Here is a 25,846-nt window from a genome sequence, read left to right as displayed (position 1 = left end):
TTTTTTTCTCTGTTTGTTCGTACTTTCATTTTGGAACCGGTTTCCAGCTGCTTGGCTGAACTTCTGGAGAGCAATGGACCTTTAATATTGCCTTCCTCTGTTTTAAACAAACTACGGACGCTTAAACTTTTCTCTTCCCCCCTCCCCCTCGCTCCTTAACCCCCACTCGTCTGCTCAGGGGGCTAACATTGCAAAGCAGCCGCAGCAGAGTACACAGCCAGTGATTTATTTTCCCGTCTCCTAAATTGCAGTTAGTTTTTCTCATCGTCCTCCTCATCACCCATTCTGTCGAGCTTTTCTTTGGCTGCCGGGTGTCGATCTCCGCATTGTTTTATCTGATCTCGACTCTTTTGTTGTTGTTTAAATGTCATGCACTGCTTATCTAGAGAGAAAGCTATATCGAGATAGAGGCATATAGTGAATGCGCGTGTTTCCATAAGACTATCAAGGGAGCAGATCAGAAGCAGCCCGGATCCTGACCCTGACTGTATGAATAAGTAAGCAGGATGCTGACGACTGTGTGTTAGTTGCCTGTAAGGTTTCGTAAGTTAAAGGGGGACGGGGGGGGGGGGGGGGGGGGGGGGGAAGACGGGGACAGACCAAAGGCAGAGCTTATTGTAAGTGTTTGTGCGGAGGGAGGAAGATCTGACACTGCTCCCGCCAGCATAGCTGCTGCCTCCCATCACTAGTGCTCCGGGGTTTGCTCTAGTGCACCCCACCCCCCCTCGCTCCCCTTTCTTTCCTCCCTTTCTTCTTTCTTTCTTTCTTTCTTTCTCTTTCCCGCTCTCTCCGTGGTAGTTTGCTGATGTGCAGCCCGGATCCATCTTCTGGCAGCAGCAGCAGGACCGGGGTCGGCAGCGCGGCGGACTGCGGGCGCGCAGCGGGGATCAGGCCGGGCGCGGAGCGGGACGTGGGCAGCGGCCGCCGCCGCCGCCTCCTCCTCCGCGGGAAGTTTGGCTGGGGTTTGACAGAAGCGAGGGGGACGCCCTGGCAGACAGGATCTCCCGGCCTGAGTCCACCCCCTGCGCCCACCCACTTACCCATTGACTTTCTCCCTGGCGAGGTGGCGGGCTGAGGGCCAGCAGCGTTTATGGTCCTCGCTCTGTGTTGCACCCGTCTGACTGAGGCTACCTAGGGAGCACCGCCTCTCGTAAGAGCCTCCAGGTGGAGAAAACAAGAATTCCAACCTCCTTCAAAACCTGTGGTTGCTCCATCCCTTACCCATCTTTCCCAAGCCGGCGTGGACAGCTGACCGGTCGCCTAATTCACTGCACCCTGCCCACCGCCTCCAACCCGAGGGAGGATGAAAATGCTTTGCTGGAGGATGGCACTATGGCTGGCCGGGTGGACTGTCTGTGGGAAGCCTTCCTCCTGCTCTGGCCTTGATTATGACTACACTTACGATTTCACTGAAGAGGATAAAGCTGAGGCAATAGATTATAAGGATCCTTGCAAAGCCGGTAAGTGACTTCCAAGTCTAATACAGCTCCCCGCCCCCTCCCCAGATGGTGACTTTGTCTCGGCTTTATTTACGACCGTCTGCGTGAGTGGGGAGTCCCGGGCTCACCTGCTCCCTCCCGGGGCAGCAGTAGCAAGTGGAGCCGGAGACCTGCGCCCGGCTCCCCTCACCTGGGGAAGGTACCCGACACCCGCTTTTCTGGGACTTTCCGTTTCCCTAGCGCCTCTGGCTGATGTTGGGGAGAGGGGCGCGGCGCCGGGCAGGGCTGCACCGGCCGCCTCCGCTCCGCGTCCCCGGCGGCGTCCTGAGCCGCTGGCTTCGCGGCCGGCGCGACGCCGCCGGGGACGCGGAAGTTATAGAGGACGTTTCGGCAAGGCTCAAAGGTTTCGAGGCGAGACCGTGTCCCCCACAGTACACGCCGGGAGAGGGGAGCGGCGGGTGCCGACGGGTAGCGGCTCTTTCCGAGGCCCTGCCTGCGCCTGCGGGCTCCCTCTCGCCTCCTTCCGTCCCAACCTGTCGCCCCAGACGGTGTCCTGGAGCCGGCCGGTGTCCTGGAGCCGGCCGGCCGGGGCGGGTCCTCTGCTACGGCCGCCCGACGAGTAAGTATTTATAAAGTGCTCAACCCGAGCGGGAAAGGAGGGGCTGCGGAGCGGCTGCACCGTCCTCCCTGGTCCACGCGTGAGGCTCTTGCACCCCAGCTGGAGAGTGGTGAGGTTTTACGTTCTGCAGCCTGTACTGTGGGGCCGCTGTGGTGCTCTCTCCTCGCTCTGTGCCTGACCGACCTCTTTGTAAACTGTGTGAAGAGCTGAACTATAGCCTCTTCTCACCTTACAGAGCAATGAGCACGTTACTGGAACGTTTATCTTACCGTTTCAGGACTTCAGCCTCCTTAATGCCAGGTACAGTTCTTCATCAATTAAAGAAAGCAGCAATCAGAACTGACCTCGGGACCTGGCTTCATTGGTATTTAATTTGACAAGTGTATCTCGGTGATGCTTTCTCAGCCCTTTCTCCCCCTCCCCCCCCCAAAAAAAAAAAACCCTAACCAAAACCCAAACAAATCAAACCCCACACCCAAACAAAAACACCTCCCCAAACAAAAGCAAACAAACAAAAACCCAAACCAAAACCACCACCCACACAAAAACCCAACAAAAAACCCAAACCCAAACAAACAAAACAACCCAAAACCCCTCTGTTAAGAGTGGTCGTCCATTTCCAACACCTCTGTAATTAAACAAGTGCTCAAGTTTTCCAGCAGCCTCTTTTGCATTAATTAGTTATATTCTGAAAACAGGTTCAGCCAAAGGTGGTGTTCACTGTGTCCGTGTGGTTTTGTTTAATTTATTGAGGAGAATGTGGTGAACATACATGCCAAATATGCAGACACTACATTTTTCTAATCACAAATATATTTTGTTCCTAAGTGTGAATTGTTGGGTCTTACTTGCTTACAACTGAGGAATGCTCAAGTTCAAAAGAAGCAGAAGCAACTGCAAACAAAACATTATGTTTTTTCCCAGTCAGTAGTACTCACAAATATATGCATAAAAGCAACTAGTCATAGTTAACTTGAGTGCTTTTCTTTTTGTCTATATTGCATCATATCATATAATGACAAATGTGTATGTACTCTTTGCTACATTGTTTTATTTTAATTGTTTCATAGTGGGAATAATAAGAATGATACTGTTTTAAAGTTGTGTTTGAGAGAAACACAATAGTAAATGACCATACAATATGATCAGTGTTGAAATTTCTCTGACATCATTTTGTTTGGAAAAAGAAACATTGATTTGGAAAGGTTGGCTCATCAAAATATTTTATGGAAGTTCTTGCTGTTGTGAAACACTACTGTGACAAGAGACAGGTACATGCCTGAAGAGTTAGTTGTTTAGAGTTGTTTAGTAGTCATCAAAGCAATAATTTTGACATTTTCTATTCAGTAGAGTCTGTTCTCTTTTTTTGTGTGTGTTTGTGTGCTGTAGTTCTTAAAAAATTAAAAGATAGGTCACTATGGCACACTGGGTTTGTACCACATGCCAGTTGTTTTAAACCAAAATTATAAAGTTCTGTGTATCACTGCAACTGATCTTCCTACAGTATATTTCAATTAGTTTTCCTGATAAGCATTTCCTAAAGGCTTATCTAATCTTAGCCTGTGAACTACTGATAGTTGGTCAAAGGTGATGGGGGATGGTGGGTGCTCTGCCTCTTTTACCAGCATAACTCAAGTGTATGCTTTCACTAATTCAGGTCTTGCTGTCTGGAGTGGTTTTTGGACTCCCATGAGTGATTTTAAAAAATACCTGTCATTAGGATGGTTTCCTCAGTAAGGCCCTAAAAAGGACAAAGCCAGGTTTCATAATCAGAGGTGCGAGTTGTTCACACTCAAATTATGTGTCGTCACTATGAATAAGATAATAGGGCAAAGCAAGATAATCCTTGCTGAGATTGTGTTCAGTGTATGCAAACTTTGTATCTTAGATAAAATTAACACCTGCTTTTACTGCACCCAGAGAATGTACAGCTAAGGTTGTGAAAATGCTGGTGAACTATTCAGGCTGGTAACAGTTAGGTTGTGTATATATACGATAATTTCCGCCACAGCAAAATAGGAGAATGCTCAGAATCAGCCTGGGCTTTTCCTATTGATGTACTTCAAAAACTCCAGTGAGCTCCATGCTATTTTTACAGATGTGCTAGAATAATTTGGCCTTACACAATTAGTGAATAAATAAAATGCTTTGTAACCAACTACAACTAAGATGCCCCAAATATTCTGATGGATTCACCTATAGTTTAGAAGTTCTTTGTGTTCTTTTTTTCTCTAGTGAGCAGTGTTTGCTGTTTAGTTATTATTCTATAGAGCATATGAGAAAACATTTGCAATCTTAGAAAGCATGATAGGCCTCATAGCTATAGTTAGGTATCATTATATAGAGAACTCTAATTTTTAGATACAGTCCTAACTCCTTTAAATCAATCTTATTTTAGTAGGTCCCTTTCCTTTTGTTGAAGACCCTGAGAAATTTTACAGGAACAAAACAAGACAGCCTCTGAGATGTTACTTGTAGGTATTCTGAGGGATTGTTTATGGACATGCTGTGTGTATTTTAACATTTTCATAAGAAAGGAATCATTTTAGTGAGTGTGCCTAGAATCACACTGGTCCTTTGACTTAAAAATTCCCAGAAGCACTGAGTGTGTGAGTCTGATAGATGCCCAGTATGGTTAGGAGTTGTTTCTGGAACTAGTGTTTTTACTTACATGTAAACCAGCAACTATTTTATACAACAACTCCAAAGTTCAGACTTTGGAAGCCCTGGAGTACAGGCTCCAGGGAACAGAAGAGACTGGAGAAATGTTATGATGGTGTTGAGGAGATGAATGTTGATAAGGAAGCTATTGACATTGTGCAGAGGAACTTGATGAGCTGTGTGATTATCTTGTGTTTGTCTGCAGACCTTTAACCTATATATGAATTTTGGGTCATGATACTTCTTATAACAAGTATTGTAACACGTATCCTGGTATTCTGTAACAGTGTGATGTGATGTAACAGTTTCCATGCTCCTGGTGTCTGAGACATTTTCTCATGTCTCTCTACAGGATGTTCCTTTCAGTGTTTACCATTGTGAAGTTCAAGTGTAAGGCATTCTTAGTTCATCTTCACAATCTAATTTGTCAGAAGATGCAAAACTGGGAATATCATACTCATTGCAATATCAGGCTTTAAAGACTCTAAGAACATAGCTCAGCATTTCTATGAATCAGATATTGCTCAAAAAGGTAATTGCCTAATTGATTGATCTAAATGGATGTTGTCAGGCTTTTCAGATAGCAGCATGCATCTGCATTTATATTTTTTTTTTCTTCCCCCCCCCCCCCCCCCCCCCCCCCTTTTTCTCCATTCTTGCCACAGCTTGTAATGTATTAAGGTTATCTGTTGTAAAACATAGTGAGATGGGTAGGAAAAGAATTTCCCATTCTGTAATAATTATTCATAGTCTGCACTTGGCTGATATTAAAGTCTTTTTGAAGGGTTTTGCTTTGTTTCCTTAAAACAAAACAGAGAGCTATCTCTGGTGTGATCTTCCAGTTCAGATACTGTAAACTGCAGAAGATAGGTGGTAAGTCTTCATTTTGTTTCATATTCACATCACCGAGGATTGTTCCAGCCTCTGAGCAGCTGGCTGTCCTTGAGTAAGTCTCTTCTAGCATTTCTTCTCACATGTTTTACTTCTCTCCCCAGCCCCCCATTAAGCTAGATAAAAATGTCAAAATAATAGTCATAAAGACAATTAGATGTATAGCTTCATAATGTGGAAGTTGGTTAGCTTGAAGTTTTTTGACTATGTATATGTGCCTTCTTGAGAGTAAGGGAAAAGTAAGAAAGACTCTCCTTAGTGTCCATTTCCTACTCCTGTGAAAATATAAGGAAATCATTTGGTTTCTTTGAACCTTTATAAGTAATAAAAAGTGTTTGGCTTGTGTGTAACAGGAATATTAGTATTTCAAACTTAGTTATGTATTTTATTTATAAGGTATCTGAACAAGAAATTTATAAAGTATCTGAACAAGAAAAGTTGATGCTTAATGTTGAGTATAATTAGTCACTGTCATCTGTAACCCAACTTTTGTTTATTAATGTTGTACGAGCAGCCTTCTATACTGCTAGGTTGTTTTGGGTTGTGTGTTGTTTTCTTCTGGGACATGTTTTCATCTGTAAGCATGCTAATTGCACCTTCTGGTAACAGGAAAATTCTTAAAACCTCTGATTAAACATTTTGAATCTCTTGCATAATTTAGATGATTGAGATCTTTCATCTTCATATTTCAGCTGTGCATTGCATTCTAGAAGATATATTGTGCAGTTGGTATTCATATAGAGATTGTACTACTAATATCACTTGCCAGATGGGCAGAACTGTGACTATTCATGTAGTAAATGCATAGTGTAGGCAGCTGAAACAGACACAAGTTTTTGAGTAGTTGGTCCCAAATGGCCTCCATCGTGCTGTGGATAAACTTACAGGATAAATCAGACTACTGAAAAATTCAGTTTTAAAGTAACTTTTCTTTTTCAGAATCCTTCACCATTACTTTATCTGTGATGCTCTTTGTTTGGTATTTTTTCAACAAATTTGAAGGAAATTTGTGTGAACATAAAATTCTTTTCCTCATCTTCACTGAAAAGACTAATTCAGTAGTGAAACTGGGAAAACACTGTGAAATGAGTATATTTGATGTTCTAACTTTTTGAATACCCTTCTATACTAAAGGCTCAATTTAATGTCCAGACCACTTTCCATAGCACTCTGTTTCTGAATATATTTCCGGTGTGTCAAACAAGTGACCTGCAAGGAGCGGTATTACATCACTGCAAAACTACCCCTAATTGACAAATATAATTGAGCTTGAAATCAGGTCCCTTAGGCAAGCTCAGAAACATTCACCACACCTGGATGTCTGCCTTATGTCATTCTTATTGCCCCTCTGGAAAACAGGGTTGATAGGCTTATGACATAATTCCATTCACTACTTCTTGGAGAGAAATGGTCACGTCTGTGGTGTGTAGTATTGACAGAAGGGTTGTAAAATTGAAGAATCAGCTTCTGGTTTTCACAGGCACAGGGGACTTCATCGAAAGAGACTTTTGTTTTATTTTTCATCCTAGTTGCATTGCAGTACTCAAAATTTTATAACAGTGAACAAACTAACCAAGGGGAGAAATCTCTGTTCTTTATTTAGACAATGTGCGTATGTCTTTAAATTAAAATAGGATTTTATGGCCTGGCTTTAGATGCATGAAAAATGGTAGGCTTGTAGAACATTTTTTTTTTTTTTTTTTAGAAACAAACAAACAAAAAAGCAACAACAACAACAAAAAACCCCAAACAACAATAAAAACCCAAACACAACCAACCAAAACAACAAAACTCCAGAAAACTCCCACAAAAAGTCTTGAAGGGAAGACTGTTCTGGAGCAAAACTAACCTTTGGGCTTTCAAAATTTTCAATTGGATGGACAGTATTGTTCTGTATTGCCTGGACTCCTTTTTTTTTCCAGCCTCCTTAGGATCTATATATTCTGTTATAAGAATTTTTGAATGCACTTTATTCTTTCCATTCTTGACCCTAAACAACCTCTGTCCACCTCCCTACTACATCCCTTCAGAGCTCTAGCAACTGAAAGTGTGACTAGAATAGTCTGGATATTTTTAGTCGTCTCAGGATATTTTTCTTGGCTAAGAAAGTGCTAATGGCTAATCTGTTAGTGTGTTTCAATGCATATTAATTCTTTGTGTCTGCTGCTCATCTTCTTTCTGCTTCTTTCACTGTCATCTCTTTCGTTATTCTTATGACAAGTTTCCTTGCTTCTGAATTCCCCTTCTCCACTGAATACACTTTCTACTGGCTTTTGAGGCCCTTCTTGTGCTGCCTAACTAGACCTTGACTCTTTTTCTGTTTCTTCCCCTTGGCAAATTCTTCTCCTGCTTACAGTTAGCAGTTATTACCCCAGACGTATTTCCTCTAGTCCTTTGATAGTTCTGTAACAGAGAAAATGGGCACATATGCCCACAGCTGGAAATGAGGAGGAGGAGAAGAATGGGTAGGCTGTGCATGACCATCATGTTCTCTGGAGGCCTCGTGCTGGAGTGCTTAGTGGGCTGCTGGTGATCTGTTAAACACTGTGTGTCAAACCCTGAATTATCCAGCTATAAATATTTGTACAGAACACATACATGAACCTTCTGTCTCTGCTGGACTCATCTAAATATCGAGATCTGGTCTGAAGACTGTCCATGCTAAACAATAGAAGTAAGATTACTAGGAGTACTTAGTCTAAAACCTGTATAAATAGTAATGTAACAGCAGGTCGAGCTAGGGAGTGTGAAGGTGGAGGCTGTGCCATGAACATATGTAGTGTCTCTGTGTGACCTTGAACAGACGTGCAACCCATGTTATTTGTTGCTCTTGCAGACTGCTTTTGAATCAGTTCCTACTCAGATGTTCTCATATAACTTTTATGGGGATTTTTACCTGACTACTAATCTGCAAATATAAATTTTCAGTGACTGTAAATCAGTGAGCATCAAATGTTTGAGACTATTTGAGCATAAAGATGGTTCTTACAGAGCAATAATGCACCAGAATATAGATTTTTGAGTTTTCTCTTCAATATTTAAAAGAGACCAAACAACCAAACCCCTCATTTTGTTGTAAAATAACATATTTTTTTTTTCCTGAGATTTGTGAAACATTGTACCTAATAGGATATGTAGTGTGTCTTTAACCAGCTTCTTTGCTATGTGTAGCAAAGAATCCAATGGAGAGCCATGAGGATGATTAAGGGGCTTGAGCATCTCCCCTATGAAGAAAGACTGGGATCCCTGAGGCTATTTAGTCTTGAGAAGACTGAGAGGAGATCTGATCAATGTGTATAAATATTTAAAGGGTGGGTGTCAAATGGAGGGGGCCAAGCTCTTTTTGGTGGTGCAGGTAATAAGACAAGAAACAATGGGTTCAAACTTGTACATAGAAGGTTTCACCTCAACATGAGGAGAAACTTCTTTACAGTGAGGGTAATGGAGCACTGGAACAGGCTGCCCAGGGAGGTTGTGGAGTCTCCTTCTCTGGAGACTTTCAAAACCCACCTGGATGCATTCCTGTGTGGACTACCCTAAATGATCCTGCTGTGGCAGGAGGGTTGGACCCGATAATCTCTTGAGGTCCCTTTCAACCTCCAATATACTGTGATACTTTATTGAGATAAAGTATATCAGTAATTGGTTAGGAATATATTTTTAAATTTTCTTATTAATTTTGATGAGTATAAATTATATTGCAGAAAAACATGCCTGCTCTGAAGTACACTTTTAGTAACTTAGAATATATAAGCATTTTTAGCAACAGTTTTTGTTACCTGAAACACTTGAAATTATAATTTTGATGAAATTTTGTGGTTTAATTTTGAAATAGTCATAAAACATGCTTTAAAAGTTGATGCTGCTCACCCACTTGGTGCAAAATATAGTCAACTGTGTCAGGAATGACACTGTTAGTTTAATGGCACATGTTGTCAGGATTCAGACTTTCTGAAGTTTTTCGGGTTGGTATGCTCATATGTCACTGACAAAATACCAAATTTTGAATATTATAGTAAGTATTGGAACTTTATTTCATCAGGAAATAATCAATAAAGACAAGACACAAAAATGAAAATTAAGGGTGTCTATTTTAAAATTTATTTTCAGTGAATTTAAATCTGAATTTAGGAATTATCTGTCTTGCTGTCCTGATGAATTTCATCCCTTGTCCTACAGACACTGAGTGACAGATACACTATCAGTACCTCTTGAGCCACGTTGTGCTGCTTGGATATTGTAAACTGCGTGGTGGAGTTTAGATGTCAGCTCTCAGAAGTAAGAGCACACAGATTTCAACTGTGAGGGATGTATCTAAAGAGCTGTGCATTATTCTCCGGCTGGTAGCAAGAGTTAAGCATATTCCCAGTAATAACTCTATTAAAACAAACATGAATTAATTTTATTGGTGTCCAACATTTTTAATAGGTGCTAGTTAGTTACATTCTTGCTGTCATGAATATTGTGTCACTAAAGATCTTCAACACATTTCCACTTGCTGAAAAAAGTACGAAGAATTTTGAATAAGGCAAACTGATTCTAAGCAGAGTGGCAAAGAGACAGAGCTTCTGTTTCCAGAGTATGTGCTCAGATAAGTAAAGCAAATAATTTCAGATGGTTCTTACATAATATCAAGATTTAGTTAAACAGGTTACTTGCAACAGCTGTTTATATTTGCTTTCATGAAGAGTAGTTTAGAACAACTCTGCGGGTGTGAGAACGTGACGATGAACTGCCCAGTTTCTCCATCTGCTAAAATGTCCTTATATTTCTAACAAATTTGTATACATCTTAATTTTTACTTGTACTTGCCGTTTTTTCCTTCTTACTCAACATTACTCTTAGAATTGTGCTCTTCCTTCAGTTTTATTTGCAGGTAGGTCAAACTCCTTTACTTGACAGCCGTTTCTGTACTTGTAATTGTTTATTGCTTATAGGCAGATTGATAAATGAAGTATTTGCTGTTTGGGCAGTCTGCTTTGCACTGTTCTGACTAAGATGAAGGCATGTTACCCATCTTCTTGTGATCTTCATCCCAATTTCTTGTCCATCATTCCATCTTTTTGTCATCATATGAACTTCGCAGTCTTTATCTATGCAACTATTCAAGATGATTGATTCAGAACTAAGTTCTGGAATCTTCGTTGTGTTATTCTTGATATGCTGTAATAGCATTATGTTCTGAAAACTAACATAGGTTAATCTTTTATGCCTGGAAAAGAAAATACTAAATAACCCCACCCAAACACATAACAAACCCTCAGACAAAACAAACAAACAAACCTATAAATAACTTAAGGAACCAGATTCATGCAGATAACTGATTTGTCCCATGAAGGTTAGATTATTGGAAAACCCTGGAGAACAGGTAAAAAGTTGTTCAACTTAGAAAATAAAAGAGTAGGGACTTGATAAACATGTACAAACAAGAGAAGATGAAAAAAGGTTAATTTTTTACTCCTGTTAGTCTGTTAAATTCTGAACTGGCAAATTTAGTAGAGACAAGGAGATACATGGAGGGTTTATACAACTTCTTTTTTTTGATTGAAGTCTGCTAAGGAATTCCACTAAGGCAATACTTAGATATATGGTATGACATTTACATAAATAGCAGGGGCATCTGGAGCTCTGATAATAAGTAATGATAACATTTTCAAGTGGATATTGTACCTCAGGTTTCAGAGTTCAAGTCTGTCCTTAGTAGTTGGAAACTAGGATGAGCCCTAACATGTGGCAAGTTTATCCTTGTATATCTGCTGTGTATTCTTTCTGTGAGGCAACTCGTGCTGACTGCTGATAGAGACAGGACCTCACTAGATCATGTCTGTTGCAGTTCCTTTGTTCCTCATCCCTCTAAACTCTATTTCAAAAACTCATGTCTTGTAGCATGCCTGAAAGATAAATGTAATTAGGTCATTTTGGGAAGTAAATAAATTTCAAAGCCCACTATGACTTTAAATGCTTTGGTCAATTGCATTTATGAAAATCAATATATGCAAGCACGCAAGAAGAAAACTGCATTTACCTAATGTATGTGGATTCTCATGATGGGCCCAGTGGAGCAGTTGTATGCATGCTTATCTTTAAACACGTGTGCATATGCTCAACTGATACCTAAGAAAGTATAATTGAAGCATAGGCGTGTGTAGAAGCATAGACACAAGATCTTTAAAGTTGCACGTACATATCATGTGGGTACCTATTTTTTTTGCTTTATTTTGTTTTCCTACACTGGGGAACACCACATTAATCTGTGTGTTAAACCTGATCCAGAGGCTGTTTAACTCAGTGAGAATGTTTGCAATTACTTTGAAGATAATATTTGTAGGTGAATATCTAATAAAGTGCAGAGCTGACTAATTTGTTCCCCTGTGCTTGGGCTATGGCTGACTCGTATCCATGTGCTCAGATGCTTTGTAGGCACATTTATGAAAGCAGTCAGATTTTTACTCCAGTGTCTGTAGTTGTCATCAGTATTGTGAAGTCTTGCATTCTGTGACCTTGTGTTTGCAGGTTCTTTCTTGCTGGTCTGTGATGTGGAAGAAATTCCAGCAGCTTGCAAGAGTGTCTGATTTATTATTATTATTTTTTTAAATGTTTTTTTTTTCTTCCTCTGATGGGAAGCCTCGGGATAAGACTAGATTTAGGTTACTGCAATAATTTCTCAGCCTTTAGAGAGAGGTTTCTTCTTGTCATAGCTGAATACTGTTCAATCTGATAAATGGTTGAAGATGCTGATGAATATGATGTTTGCGGTTGTATATACAGTTCTGTGTGTGATTTTTGTGAAATGTGAAGTCAAAGGTAATAAGCCATTTTTTATAAAATATAGCAGTCATGTGAAGCTAGTGTCAATGTAACTTGTAATAATATCAAATCATCTACTATTGGTGTGTCAATGTAACTTGTAATAATATCATCAAATCATGTACTATTGGTATGACAAGCACTGAAAGCCTCTTCAGTAATTTACAGTACCCCTACGTTAAAGTATTTCCTGTCCCAGAGGCTGCTAGAAGCTAAAAAGTTGTAGAAAATTAAGAGGAACAGATGTACTAATATCTCTGTTTATTGAAATAAAATGGTAAAACAGAACAAGATCAGAAAGTGTGTTTCCTGCCTTTTTCCCCCAAGCTTGATACAGTTGAGATTGCATAAACTATAGGTCGCAGTATCGACCTAACTATGACATAGCCTAACTCAGCATTCAACCACATAGTATGTTACTTTTGTGTTTCACAGACTTCCATTTTTTTTCTGATGTTTCTTCAGTGTGTTGAGCCTGGAGCACATGACCAATGAGGAGGGTGCTGCGGTCTGAGGGTGCTGCAGTCATTCAGTCTAGGGAAGAGGAGGCTGAGGGCAGACCTTATTGCTCTCTACAACTACCTGAAGGGAGGTTGGTGCGAGGAGGCAGCCGGCCTCTTCTACTTGATGGCAAGTGACAGAACTAGAGGAAATGGTTACCAGCTGCACCAGGGGAGGTTTAGGCTGGGTATTAGAAAATATTTCCTCACTGGAAGGATTGTCAAACGTTGGAATGGTCCACCCAGGGCAGCAGTGGAGTCACCATCCCTGGGATTGTTCAAGAGGTGTGTGGACCTGGTGCTTAGGGACGTGGTTTAGTGTTGACCCTTCAGTGCTGGGTCAAAGGTTGGACTGGATGATTTTTGACATCTCTTCCAACCAGATATATCATGTGATTCTGTAATTTAGTGATGGTCTGAATGAAAACAGAAGATAAATGAGTCTACATTTGACTGATGATTCTTGTTTGAGGCTCTAAAGTTCTTTACTTGGCTTTAGTTACAGAATTTGCTGGCATTGTTATCCTTTGCTTCCAACAAGTAGATGTTGTATCACAGAAATTGTCAAGGAAATCAACTTGCATGTGTTAAAAAGACAGCATCTCCATTCTTATGTTCTAGTAAATTCTTATGCCTTCTATTTCTTTATAGCTGTTCTGGTATCAAGGAAAACCCTTTCTAGAGCTGGCTAACCACTGGAAAGGAGTCCTGCAGTTGCAGGACTCCTAGCTCCCTAGGGCATTGCAGAACATACACTGCACCTTTCCTTCTTTTCCTCTCATAATCAGTTTTTGATTCAGTTTTCCTTCATGTTTGTTGTCTGAAGAGTTGCAGGCATTTGTGTTTAGGGTTGGATGGGTGCTTTGAGAAGTCATAGAGAATAAACTGACATCACAATGTGCTGCATGTGTTATTTGCCAGGGGAGCCAGGTAACTGGGTAAAAACTGAGATACAAACTAGAGATGAATAATCTAGGGATGAGCCCTCTGCAGCTGTAGATAGGCAATTTCCATCAGAAACTTTTGCGAGTGTGTTTTAATTGCAGATCAGACTGCTCACTATATTCATCTGCTGCTAAGGCGCCAACTTTTAATTAAAATGATATACATACCAAAATTCTTACTGGTATTTTGTTCTGACATGCCATTCAGTTCAATATGGGTGCACAGATTTTTTGGTTTTGCTATCACATGCTGTTGTGAATTGTTCTGTGGTTCATATGTCTGATAAAATACCATGGCTTAAAAGCTTGTGTGTCCAAAAGGTTGCTAGACTTCTTTCTGTAAGATTGGTCTAAGAAAAGATAGTTACCTTCCTTGCAAACTTTGTGTTTCATCTCTTTGAGCCATTGCAGCTATAGTAACACTGCCTCACCCTGATATGTTATACAGCGGATCCCTTAGGTGGGATGTGGAAGAGCCTGCATTAATGATGTGTTACTGGTCCTGGATTGTGTTACATGGGCAGCAACGTGGACTGCATTGGATCAGGCACTCACAGCAACCAATCAGGTGGCTTTTGTGTTGGTTTTTTTTTGGTGTGTGGTGGTGTTTTCTCCCTTGATGATGAAGTAGTGTCATCTTTTTATTTGGTTTGTGTGTCCTGGCACATTGATGCAGGAATAGTAAATGCAGTATGTTTATGTGCTGCAACATAGAAGGCAGAATGAATGGCATGAGGACATCTACCTTAATAAGGTCAGAATTTGAACCTGAGGAAACATTGTACTTAGGGCCACTTTACTAAGTCTTACTGGAGGCATGTCTTTTCAACAGTCTGTTACGATAGAGGCAAGAGGTAACCAGGTAATTAAGGTGTAAATTACTTTTTTGTATTTTGTGATGTTTTAAAATATACATGTAGACATTGCAATGCAAGGATCCTTCCGAAGTGGCATTGTGCTAGACTAATTTTGAAGCATAAATAGCTGTTTAAAAAAATAACAACAAGTAGTTGCTGTTCATAGACAGTACAGAAGCAGATAATCTGTGCAATTTGACTGGGGTATTTGAATTGGATACAAAGGAAAACTCATTTAAACAGCTTTTGTTCTTGTTCCTCTTCTAGTGGGAAATTGTATAGAGAGATGTTGTAACAGCAAGGGTGAGTATAGAGGAACTGTTCTGTGCTGTGAGCCAAAGGACATCATTAGGAACACTCCTATTATCTGGAAGCCTGACTTCCTGTCTCAGTTTCCTCATGAGTCTCAATAAATGGCAGAAGAAATGCAACACTTTCCTGCTTGGCCAAAAACTCTGCTAAATGACTCCTTTGGCTGCATGCCACATTGTCTTCAGAAATCAATTCTGCAGCTCCCTCCTGAGTCTGGAGGGTATTTGCTGCAGTTCCTAGGGGCCACTGGAGCAAAATTTAGCCTATGGTAGCATGGCAGAGCCAACCTTCTCAACAATGCCATAATGCTATAGGTGTCCTTTGTACATTTTGAGTTTTTTAAAAAAAATGTAATTATTTTTTAAAGATAGAGATATTTCTTACTGTAAACTTCCATGAGAATTAAGGGATGTTAAAGACCTGAAGTATGATAGTTTTCTTGTCAGGTAAATGATTTTACTGCAGTGAAAACAGTACAGCATGCCTTACAAGAAGTATGAAAGAATTGCTTAAAAATACTTCTGGATATGCATTAATTTAAATAACTAATTTTCTGGCTTTTTTTTTTTTTTCTTCCTACTCTAAGTTTACCCCAGTCCAAGAGAGACAGGGCCTGGACTATCATCCAGTGGAGGGCCATGAATATGATTAAGGAACTGAAGCATATCTGTTATGAGGAGAGGCTGAGAGACATGGGGGTCTTTAGCCTGGAAAAGAGACGATTGAGAGGAGATCTTGCAGATGTATATAAATATCTAAAGAGTGGAGGTCATGAGGATAGGGCTTGGCTTTTTTCAGTGGTGCCAGGTATAGGATAAGGAAAATAGTTGCAATCTAGAACAGAGAAAGTTTCACTTGAGCTTAAGAAAAAATTCTGCCTTTTGAGGATTTCAGACCACTGGAATAGGCTGCCCAGAGAGGCTGTGGAGTCTCCTTCTCTGGAGACTTTCAAAACCTGCCTGGGTGAGCTCCTGTGCAACCTGATCTGGCCGCATCTGTGTTAACATGGGGGCTGGATTAGATGATCTCCAGAGGTCACGTCAAAACCCTACTGTTCTGTGAATTAGTATTGAAGTTCTAAATAGAGCTTTATTGTAGAATACAAAAACAGGGTAATAAAAGTTTTTTGTATGCCTTTTAAGAAAGAATGAAACATAATTCACAGGCATCCTATTAACTGCTGGTTTAGTAGATGATGCATCTGTTGTCTTCTGTGTACAGAAAAGGATTTTAATTTTTGGGGGTCTATTTGTACATTTGTTCTGTCATACATATTAAAACTCAAAATGTTTAGAATTCTGTCTTAGCTCCAATTTAAGTGAAATCCATGTCACCAAACTTTGGGTTCAGTTGTTACTATGAGTTTCTACACTTTCTCTTTTAACTAACTTTGGCAAGTAAGAAACTCACAGCTGACTCAAAGGAAACTTGGCAAAATGTGCACCATTTCCCAATAGCCTTTCTCTATAACAGAAGAGATATTAAGACTGTATTTAATAGATTGTGGCTTATTTTCCCATATGCATCCTAGAGGAAAAATGTTCTTAATTCTTTGCAAATGGGAAGGGCTTCCCATCGTTAGTGTTCTGAATGTGTCATCTTTCAAAGGTCATCGTTATTCTGTATGTGTCATTCTCCAGCAGCTGTCCAACTGGAAGTTTTGGGAATACATGGAAATGAGTTGAGAAAAGACTTAACAGCATTGGTGTACAAAAAAGTATTGATAGCTTGTCTTGTGGATTGGTTTTATTCCCTTGGTTGTTTCTCTCATGAATTTTAATGTTGATTTCTGTGATGTGAGACTGCTGAGTTATGCCTATCTTGTCATCTGGTGCTTTGCTCTGTCTTCAGTCTCATTTTCAAGGGCATCTAAGCAGTTCCTGACAGGAGCTCCCCTTGGCTGACAAGCAGTGCTCCCCATGTTGATACCTGTGTATTTTGAGCCTTGGTAAAGGGGCCGGAAGGGTGGATGGCATTTTTGAAGTGTTTGCTACAGGAGATTGGTAGAGGCTACTGTTTTTATTGCAGTTTTTTTGTATTAAGGTCCTAATTTTGAAAGTTGGGAGATCTCATTCATTTCCATTGCTCCCCCTCAACAGCAATACTGCTTTACCCTTTCTGATGGCCTTTAATGGTCAATTCTCTCTTAGCTGTCCTTTCCCATACTTCCTCCTGGTTCAGAGGAAAGAGTAGAGAGTCTTCTGCCTATCTGCAATTCTCAGAGGGTTGCTGGTGAGATGCCACTGACTGTTTCTCATTCTTTGTGGACATGGCATGAAAAAGTAAGATTTTAGCCCATACAGTGGAGAAATGTTGATGCGTGTTACTAATATGGCTGTATCGTCAGTGTCTGCATGTAAGAATTTCAGGTCATGTAGTTCCACACAGTAAATGAAAAGAAGAATATACCTCCTTTATAAGAGTTTGGGGTTTTTTTTGAACTCCAGGGAGAAGAAACATTAAATGGTGCACAAGGCAGTGTAAACGCATTTTCGTATATAACACAAATGTGTGTATTTTTAGAAGTGTGTGTGAGAATGAGTTATGCAGTAACTGAATTTTAAGGATACTTGTATCATTGGACAGTAAATTTGAGCAATTGAACATAACAGACTCAAATATTTCTGTTCAGGTTTTGTTTATCCTACAATTAGACACTACAAAGTAACATTGAGAACTCGTAGTGTATGATTTAATTAAAAAACTGCTTGGGGAAGAATAATTATGCTTTTTGTAGTAGACATGAAGATACACTTCTACTAAGTGAAAACAAGTGATTGGATAGCACACAAAACATTGCCTTCAAGTATGTTCAGTGCAGGTGCACAAACCTATGTTATTCATGCTTTACTTCTTGTGGAAGCAAGAACAGCCTTTAGAGAAAGGGTCAAATTCATAGTATCATAGTATCATTCAGGGTTGGAAGGGACCACAAGGATCAGCTAGTTCCAACCCCCCTGCCATGGGCAGGGACACCCCACACTAGATCAGGCTGGACAGAGCCTCATCCAGCCTGGGCTTAAACACCCCCAGGGACGGGGCCTCGACCACCTCCCTGGACAACACATTCCAGGGCTTCACCACTCTCATGGTGAAGAACCTCCTCCTCACATCCAGCCTGAATCTCCCCACCTCCAGCTTCATTCCATTCCCCCTAGTCCTATCACTACCTGAGATCCTGAGAAGTCCCTCCCCAGCCTTCCTGTAGGCCCTCTTCAGATACTGGAAGGCCACAATTAGGTCACCTCGGAGCCTTCTCTTCTGCAGACTGTACAGCCCCAACTCCTTCAGTCTGTCCTCATAGGAGAGGTGATCCAGCCCTCTGATCATCCTTGTGGCCCTTGTCTGGACACGCTCCAGCACCTCCACATCCCTCTTGTAATAGGGGCTCCAGAACTGGACACAGTACTCCAGGTGGGGTCTCACCAGGGCTGAGTAGAGGGGGAGGATCACCTCCCTCGACCTGCTAGCCACACTTCTCCTGATGCAGCCCAGGATCTGATTGGCTTTGCAGGCTGCAAGTGCACATTGAGAGCTCATGTTGAGCTTTTTGTCCACCAGCACCCCCAATGAAATGAAGATTCATCTTCATTATAAGGCCAGGGAATTTCTGTTGTTTTCAATTGAAATCTGCCTGTGATTTTACCTAAGGGCTAGGTTTGCTACACAAGTGTAATATATTGTCAATTGCTCTAGTAGCAATCCATTTTTATCTAACTTGGTAACTGATAGAGAATTACAAGTTTAATAATGCTTTATCACGTGGCAAGGACTATGCTCCTTCCAAGATCTTTGACTGTGGAATTTTTTTTTGTTCCGTGTATTTATATTTTTAGGTAAGAGGAGCTCTTCTTACATCTTGGGAGCTAAATGAATTTTTGCAGTTAAATACGGATTACCTTTTTAGAAGTAAAACCAAGCTAACAAATTCTGATTAATGTATGAACAAACAGGGCAAATTCTATGATTAGTTTTGTCCTTACTTTTGAAGCAGGTATTTGGGTCCATGATCAGGTGTTTAGCTTTGATCTGTGTAAGCGATGTCTGGCCTATTAGGCTTTACCAACGTTGCGTATCATTGTATTATTTATCTGTTTAATACCTGTATTCACTATGTTCTATTTGTCTAATCACACTGCTTACATTTTGTACACTTTATGAAGGACAGGTTCTTTAACTGTTTTGGTATAAAAGACAGCCTCTTTTGCTTATGATTTAAAGTGGCAAACAACCACGTAATCAAGATCCCTTTCAGCAAACTCTTGTGTGCACTCAGGTATTAAATATTCACTTTGGGCTGCCCAGAAATCATCCTCACCAGTTGCACCTTCTGTATATGGCTAAGAAAACATTTCCAGTTGCTATGTAGCATAAACCAGTGTAACAGCTGGTTGTTTCTGTGTCATATCTGTCATCTGGGGTCTTACCCTTCGATCTGGCCACATGGCTCTTGGCTGTCAACAGCAGCGAGCAAAACGCCTGTGCTGCCTGTGCAGCACCCAGTGCAAATGGTTGATCTCTGGGGACTCTGATTCTGTGATAAACAGTGATTAGGATGGAGAAGAAAGCACTGTGGAGCTGAGGCTTGTGGGAGACTCTAAATGTTTGGCATCATGAGAAGAGAGTTAGTGTTGTTCAGACTCCACACTTGGGCACAGAGAGAGCAATAAGGACTCAGCAACACATTGGGAGAGCCAAGAACTGGATAGAGACCGGGGGATAAAAAACCCTGATGCTTTTGCTGTTCAGTTGTAGGGTGATTCCTAGAGAAACTAAAATTTATTATAGCCTAATTAAATGGTCCCCAACACAGCTGATCCTTATTTTTCACTGTCTGGGACATGTTTTGTCTCTGACAAATGCCTTACTCTAACATGGGCAGGTCCTTCCTAACAGTTTGATCACTTTTTTAGATAGTTTGAGGTTTAAGAGGAACTGTTATTGTTCCTCACTTTCTCCTTATTCCCAGATGGGGCAATATATAGGTCCGTTGTTGGCTTCTTTAAAAAAATCTCTTTGTCTGAGTACAGAGCCTTTTTAGATCTGCCTGCTAAAATATTCATTAGATTTCTTTAATGAATCCCAGGATTTCTGTCTCTTCATATTTCACGGGGAAATTGTCAGAATTCAGTCTTTTATTATTTCATCATTTTGTAAATGGAAATTTGGTGAGACTTCCCCTCTGGTCAGGCACACTCATTGCTGAAAGCTTTTACTTAAAAGCTTTTACTGCCCTCTCAGGCTGTCACAGATATCTTTCCCAGGAGTGCACCTCATGGAATCAGGCTATTGTGCACCATTAGTCTGGAGCTGGGCATCACCTTGCAGTTCATCCAAGACACAGGCTTGCTAATAGAAACCACAGCAATAAAAACACGAACCCTGACTTCTGAATAATCAGCTAAGATCGCTTTAGTGGAGATTTGACCTTTGCCTTCCATCAGGACCACAAGCACTCCATAAAACAATAACAGATAAATAACTTTCATCTCACAAGCTACACTTATCTCCATGAAACAAAATTGCTGTGTGGCATCTCCCCTTTATATTCAATTACTGTTTCATTTGTTTGTTTGGTTTTGTTTGCTTGTTTGTTTTTGTAGTAGACTTCCAAAGCTTGTAAGCTACAAGGTTGTCCCTGGTTTTGTTGGATATGTTTAGAAAGTTCCTATGATCCTATTGTTTTATTTTCTTGTTTACACTGGCTGGAAGAACAAAATTCAAATTTTCAACTCAGGTTGAAACATAATTTGGTGTGATTGCTCAGCTTCTGATCTCACTACCAAGAATGTCTTGTTTTAGGAGCTGATAAAAATATTTGGCTCTGTTTCACCTCAGTCACTCTTGGCAGATCTTCATCTGCTCTTCTGGGGTTTCCATCTGCTCTTTTATTCTGCAGCTTCTTTTCAGACCCCAATTCAGCATCAATAATTGCGAGTAAGTGAAAAGCTCACTAATTTTTCTGTGAGTATGGGGTTGGATGCAGGTGTTATTCTACATCTCAGAATATTTTAGTAGTTCATCTCTTAGCTAAAATGGAGAATGTGGCAATTCCTGGCGGCTTTGAGTATTCCTTTGTTGTTCCTCCCTCACAGGTGTCCAGTAATTTAACATACAGTTGTACACTTTACTTAAAAACCCCTCAAAGCAACAGATCTGTCAAATGAGATATGTCACAAGGACTGGGGAAAAGAATTGTTTTTTTTTTATCTGATGAACTTTTCAAATTGAAGTCCTTTTATTTGTTGAACAAAACATATGAAGTGCTTATGAACGCACTGGAAATTACACTTATTAAAAAGCTTTAATTGATTTTGTTAATTTTTCAGTAATTTCACACTCATCCTGTTACTTGAAACACTTTAAAATTATTATTTTTTTAAAATTCACAACTCATAATAAGGGTTATTGATGCTGAATAATCATTTGCTCTCAGCTGATTAAGCTGTTAACTAGCACAGTGCATCATGTATAAAAAAAGAAAAAAATCCATGAAATCACATATATAAATGACTGTGAGTTCACATATGTGTATCACTTTCAAATCTGTTTTTCATTTCACTTTTTTTTTTCTACCTCTTATTTGTGAATTTTACAGAAAGCACAATCAGATTTTTCCTCATCATCTTGCTAGTGAAAGGTGTTATGTCATAGTTAAAACCATACATTCATTACTTGTAGGAGACAGCGTAACTGGAGGATTCAGAAGGTGAAGTAACTGAAGAAGGAGGAAGAACCTTAGTAGCAAATAGGTGCATAATGAATTGGTTCATTTAGTGCTTTCCAATATTTGTACATTACAAGAGCAGATAAAAGATTTTGACATACTGAGAATGTACTTAATTATAGGGGGGGGAGGGGGAAATAGTCCAGTGTCTGCTTAGCACTGATGTTTATGACAGATTTCCATTGAGTTAGTGTTTGTTTGTTCAGGTTTTGTGGTCATACAGAATGATGACAATGACAATTTAACGACTTTAATAGTGAAAAAGATTATTAAACAAAATTACTTAATAAGCCAAAAAATTAAAAATCTCTTTTTTATTAAAAGAAGCATGCCATCCAAACAAGCCTTTGTTTTCCATTCAAACAACCATTTCTTATAGTCCGCTAGGACTTTTGGATCTTTTCTATCTGTTACGTGAACTAGTGAAATGTACAGCAGAATCTGATGCAGAAGATAAAATTTCACTTTCAAAAATAGCCATGAATACAAAAGTGTTTTCCATTGGTCATTAAAATAATTAGAATGGAGTAGGCAGCTGCCTCTACTGGAGAGAAAGTCTAGGAAACCTAAAAAAATAATCTTTCCTACTTAAAAAGATTTTATTTACTAACACATACTAGCAAATTAGCTGTTCAGGGTGTTTCCAGGAATAGTGATCATGGCAGACAAAATCCATGGAGAAGAAATTTTACAACTTTCATTTCTTACTGCCCAAAATCTGCCCAAGTCAGCATTAAATGTTTCCCAGCCACTCAGAGTTTAATGCAGCTGGTTATTACTCTCCCAGGTAAATGTGCTCCAGTGTGCCTGGGGCAGCTGCTGGAAGAAAATTCTCACCCTGTAACTCCTGACAGACTGAACGAGAGTGCAGGTGGGGATACTGCATCAGCACTCAACGGACCTGCCAGTTATCACCATTAGCCTCTTAGCCCATGTGATCTTTTTGCTCTCAGTCCACCCCTCCCTTGCTACTTAAGTAAATCTTTTTCCTTCTCTCCATTTTAGAGTGTAAGGAATCCGGTATATGGAAGCTGACTGGGATACTGCCTCTGTCGTGTTTTCCAAAACCAGAAGGGGCAAATCGATTCTTTCTTTATCTGAAGGGAATCTTGTTTTGAGATTTAAGCCCTGATTGTTTGAATTAAACTTAGCAACACTTGATGAACACTTTGTCACAAGAATCAGTTGCATACCCCTACTGTGTCATTTTCTCTGTTCAGAAGTGATTCAGTTTCCACTGAGTTGGTCATGTTGTGAACGGAGTATTTCAGACAGGTGCTTATCATTGCTGCCACCAATAAGTCCTGAAGGACCACTGCCCTTCAATGTGATGATCAGTAAAAGCTGAACAATCTGTTACCTGCATTGCCATGAGGAACCACTACAAGGTAGGGAAGCCAATAAGTGTGGAGCTCTTCTATGCAATATACTGGGTGTTGCTAAATTGCAGTATAGATCATTATAGGCATACACATGTAATACTGCCTGAAAGATACCGTTAGACAGGTGGCAAAGCGTATCAGTGGGTTTTTTTGTTGGTTTTTTTGTTTCTTTTTTTTTTGGGGGGGGGGGGGGATTTTAACTAACTTTGTGGTTGGACAGAGTTGTTTGCAACTTCTGAGTTATGTCTTCCTCGAGTCCAAGAAATTCAGTATTGTTTGTAAAAGAATAACATAAAGAAGAAGATGCTTTCTTGGATGAGATATGGAAGCTCAAAGGGAGGAAAACAGCCTTCTCATGGCTCTAGTTTTGCTGTGAAGTAATTTGTATAATCTTGTCCTAGTTATTTATTCTACTTTATTCATGCCATTACAGGGTTGCAAATTGGACCTCTTTAAAATAGTTTTGTTTCTGAAGTACCTGAGGGCTTCAAATAAAACTTGTCTTGCACTCCATCTGAAAAAAACCCACATATCTCTTGCAAACTTTGACCAGCAAAATGCTATGTTTGTGTAGATGGATGTTTGGCCTAAGAGATTATCTGCAGTGACTCAGTGTGTATGCTGATATGTTGCTGTTGACAAAAATGGAAATTCTGGCACACACAAAATATTTCTTTCAGGAACTGTGCTAGGAGCTGCTTTGGGAGATCTGGCCCTGTAAGCACAAAGGGCATTTACAGTTCTTGTGGCAGTATTCCAGCACTGGTTCTAGGTGGGAAACCAAGGTTCTATGAAAGATGTCACTGTTGCTGTATACTTTATTAAAAAAATCTTTACTTCTACTGCTGTCTGAAAATCCAGCATATGCCCTCACGTCTATGATGAGGAACAGAACTGTGTTATGAGTGGTGTTAGTCATATAGGTAACTATATTGGTTAAAAAATCATTAAGGAAAATGCCTACAAGTTTCTGCATAAGAAAATCATGTTGTTGATGGCTTTTAATTTGGTTTCATTAATTAAATGGAGCTCACATATAAATGCTGTGGCTTGCTAGTTTTATGTTTGTCTCTTTAGAAAGATGCATTATGCAAGTTAGAGGAGGGCTTGGATTTTTGTTTCTTCGAATTATTTTTTTCATCCTCCTTCTAGTTCTTCCATAAGTGTGATATTTATCTGATGTTCATGGAATTATTCTCAAGTGGCTCAAAGCTCCATTGTCCTCTTAATTTCTCAGACCTCCATCCTCCCAGACAGCCACAGCTCTGCCTGAGAATCAGCTTTTGTGCAACAACCCCCCCCTTCTAACTACATATGGACATAAAATACTGTCACGAAAGAAAACATGCCGCATGTGTGAAATCAAGTGTGAAAGCAAGAAAATCTGTTACTGCCTAGCCCCTTGGCCTGTGTAGGGCATGATGTACTTATCTGTGGAGTGCCTTGCCCATGTATGGCAAGAGATCAGGCCAAAAAAAAGGTTCAAACTCTCGAATTCTTTACTCTGGTAGTAAATTAAAGTAAATGAGAGTTTGATTGTAAGAAGCTAAATGAGTATGTCAGAGCAAAAATAAGATAATGGAAAATACTTTATCCAAATATGCTAGTACTGAGGACCTAGAGAAGGTCCATGCCAAACCCTGGATCAAACTGAATGCCCTCAACCGCAGCTGACAACAGAGGTGGATGTGGAATTCAGAGAAAGCTGAAAGTGAACTGTGATGTTTTCCCCCTGTAGTTAAAGGACTGTATTTTGCATAGGTACTTTATAAATGAAATCGCATAAGAGATAAGGAAACTTCTACTAGTGCTTCATCTTTTTGCAGAAGTTGGTTGGCTGTCCCAGAAAGAAGGGATAGTCCTCATACAGCAAGGAGAATATTTCTCAGTCATACCAGTGAGGTGTTGGTATCGTGGTGTCTCTGAGCTCTCTCAGTGACAGAGCCTCCAGGATTGTATACGATGGCAAAATACAAAAAAACTCGGGGGAAATCATGTTAAATCTTTGTGAATCGCTCTGGTGGTGTCCCTGAATACTGAAGACAGTTCCTGCAGAGTGGCCAGTGCTGGTGCTAGGGAATTTTGTCTCTCCAACAATTACAGCTGTATCTGCACTACCTGCCTTTGGCCGTAGGCTTAAAGGTTGTTTCAGCTGCCCAATCTTCCCTGGACTATGCTCAGGCACAATGTGGTGGGATGTACCAATTTTATACCAAGAAGCTTTCTAGTAGTTTGTTAATACGCCCTTTATCACTTTTGGACTCTTCCATGCACTAATTTACACATTTCTATGAACTTTGTGTGTATTTATAGAAGTGTTGAATCTGTAATTTGAGTAGATTTAGTCCATGTGCCCCGAGCAGCCTTGTTTTCTAGTTGGCTACAAATTCCCTTCTCCAGATGCAGATCAGTTCTTGAAACAAAGACAAATTAGGCATCCATGACACACAGAAAACAGTTTTCATATTTAATGGATTCATTTTTTAGAAGAAAAATGTAAGAGTGTTGGGTTTTTTGTGGTGTTTTGTGTGTGTGTATGTTAATGTTTGGTTTTCATGTAGAGCCATGCAAAATACTGGTGTACACTCTGAAAATCTCTATTGGAAAATGGAAGAGCCATATAAAGCAGGACTGTACTTTGTTATGATCTGTTATAGCAAAAAGAATTGAGATTTGTGCCCAAGTCTAACTTGTACAGGTGCCCAAC

At 40.1% G+C, this 25,846-nt stretch overlaps 1 protein-coding gene across 3 annotated transcripts in view; it reads left to right on the top strand.

Annotated features, from left to right (window-relative positions):
• The first annotated feature begins 1,197 nt into the window (after positions 1 to 1,197).
• Positions 1,198 to 25,846, top strand: part of TLL1 (tolloid like 1) — a 126,613-nt gene continuing 101,964 nt past the window's right edge. For 2 of the 3 annotated variants that reach the window (XM_068137138.1, XM_068137139.1), the window contains exon 1: positions 1,198 to 1,460. In XM_068137138.1, coding sequence (XP_067993239.1) covers positions 1,304 to 1,460 — 157 coding nt within the window. In that variant the 5' untranslated portion in view covers positions 1,198 to 1,303. The remainder of the gene's footprint in view (positions 1,461 to 25,846) is intronic. The other variant, XM_068137141.1, reaches the window with a different exon arrangement.

The sequence above is a fragment of the Melanerpes formicivorus genome, unplaced genomic scaffold (assembly GCF_026170545.1).
Source record: "Melanerpes formicivorus ecotype bairdi unplaced genomic scaffold, bMelFor1.0.p_v2 SCAF_4, whole genome shotgun sequence".
Lineage (NCBI taxonomy): Eukaryota > Metazoa > Chordata > Aves > Piciformes > Picidae > Melanerpes > Melanerpes formicivorus.
The sequence above is the reverse complement of the archived record's forward strand: the minus strand, read 5'-3'. Positions and strand labels throughout refer to the sequence as shown.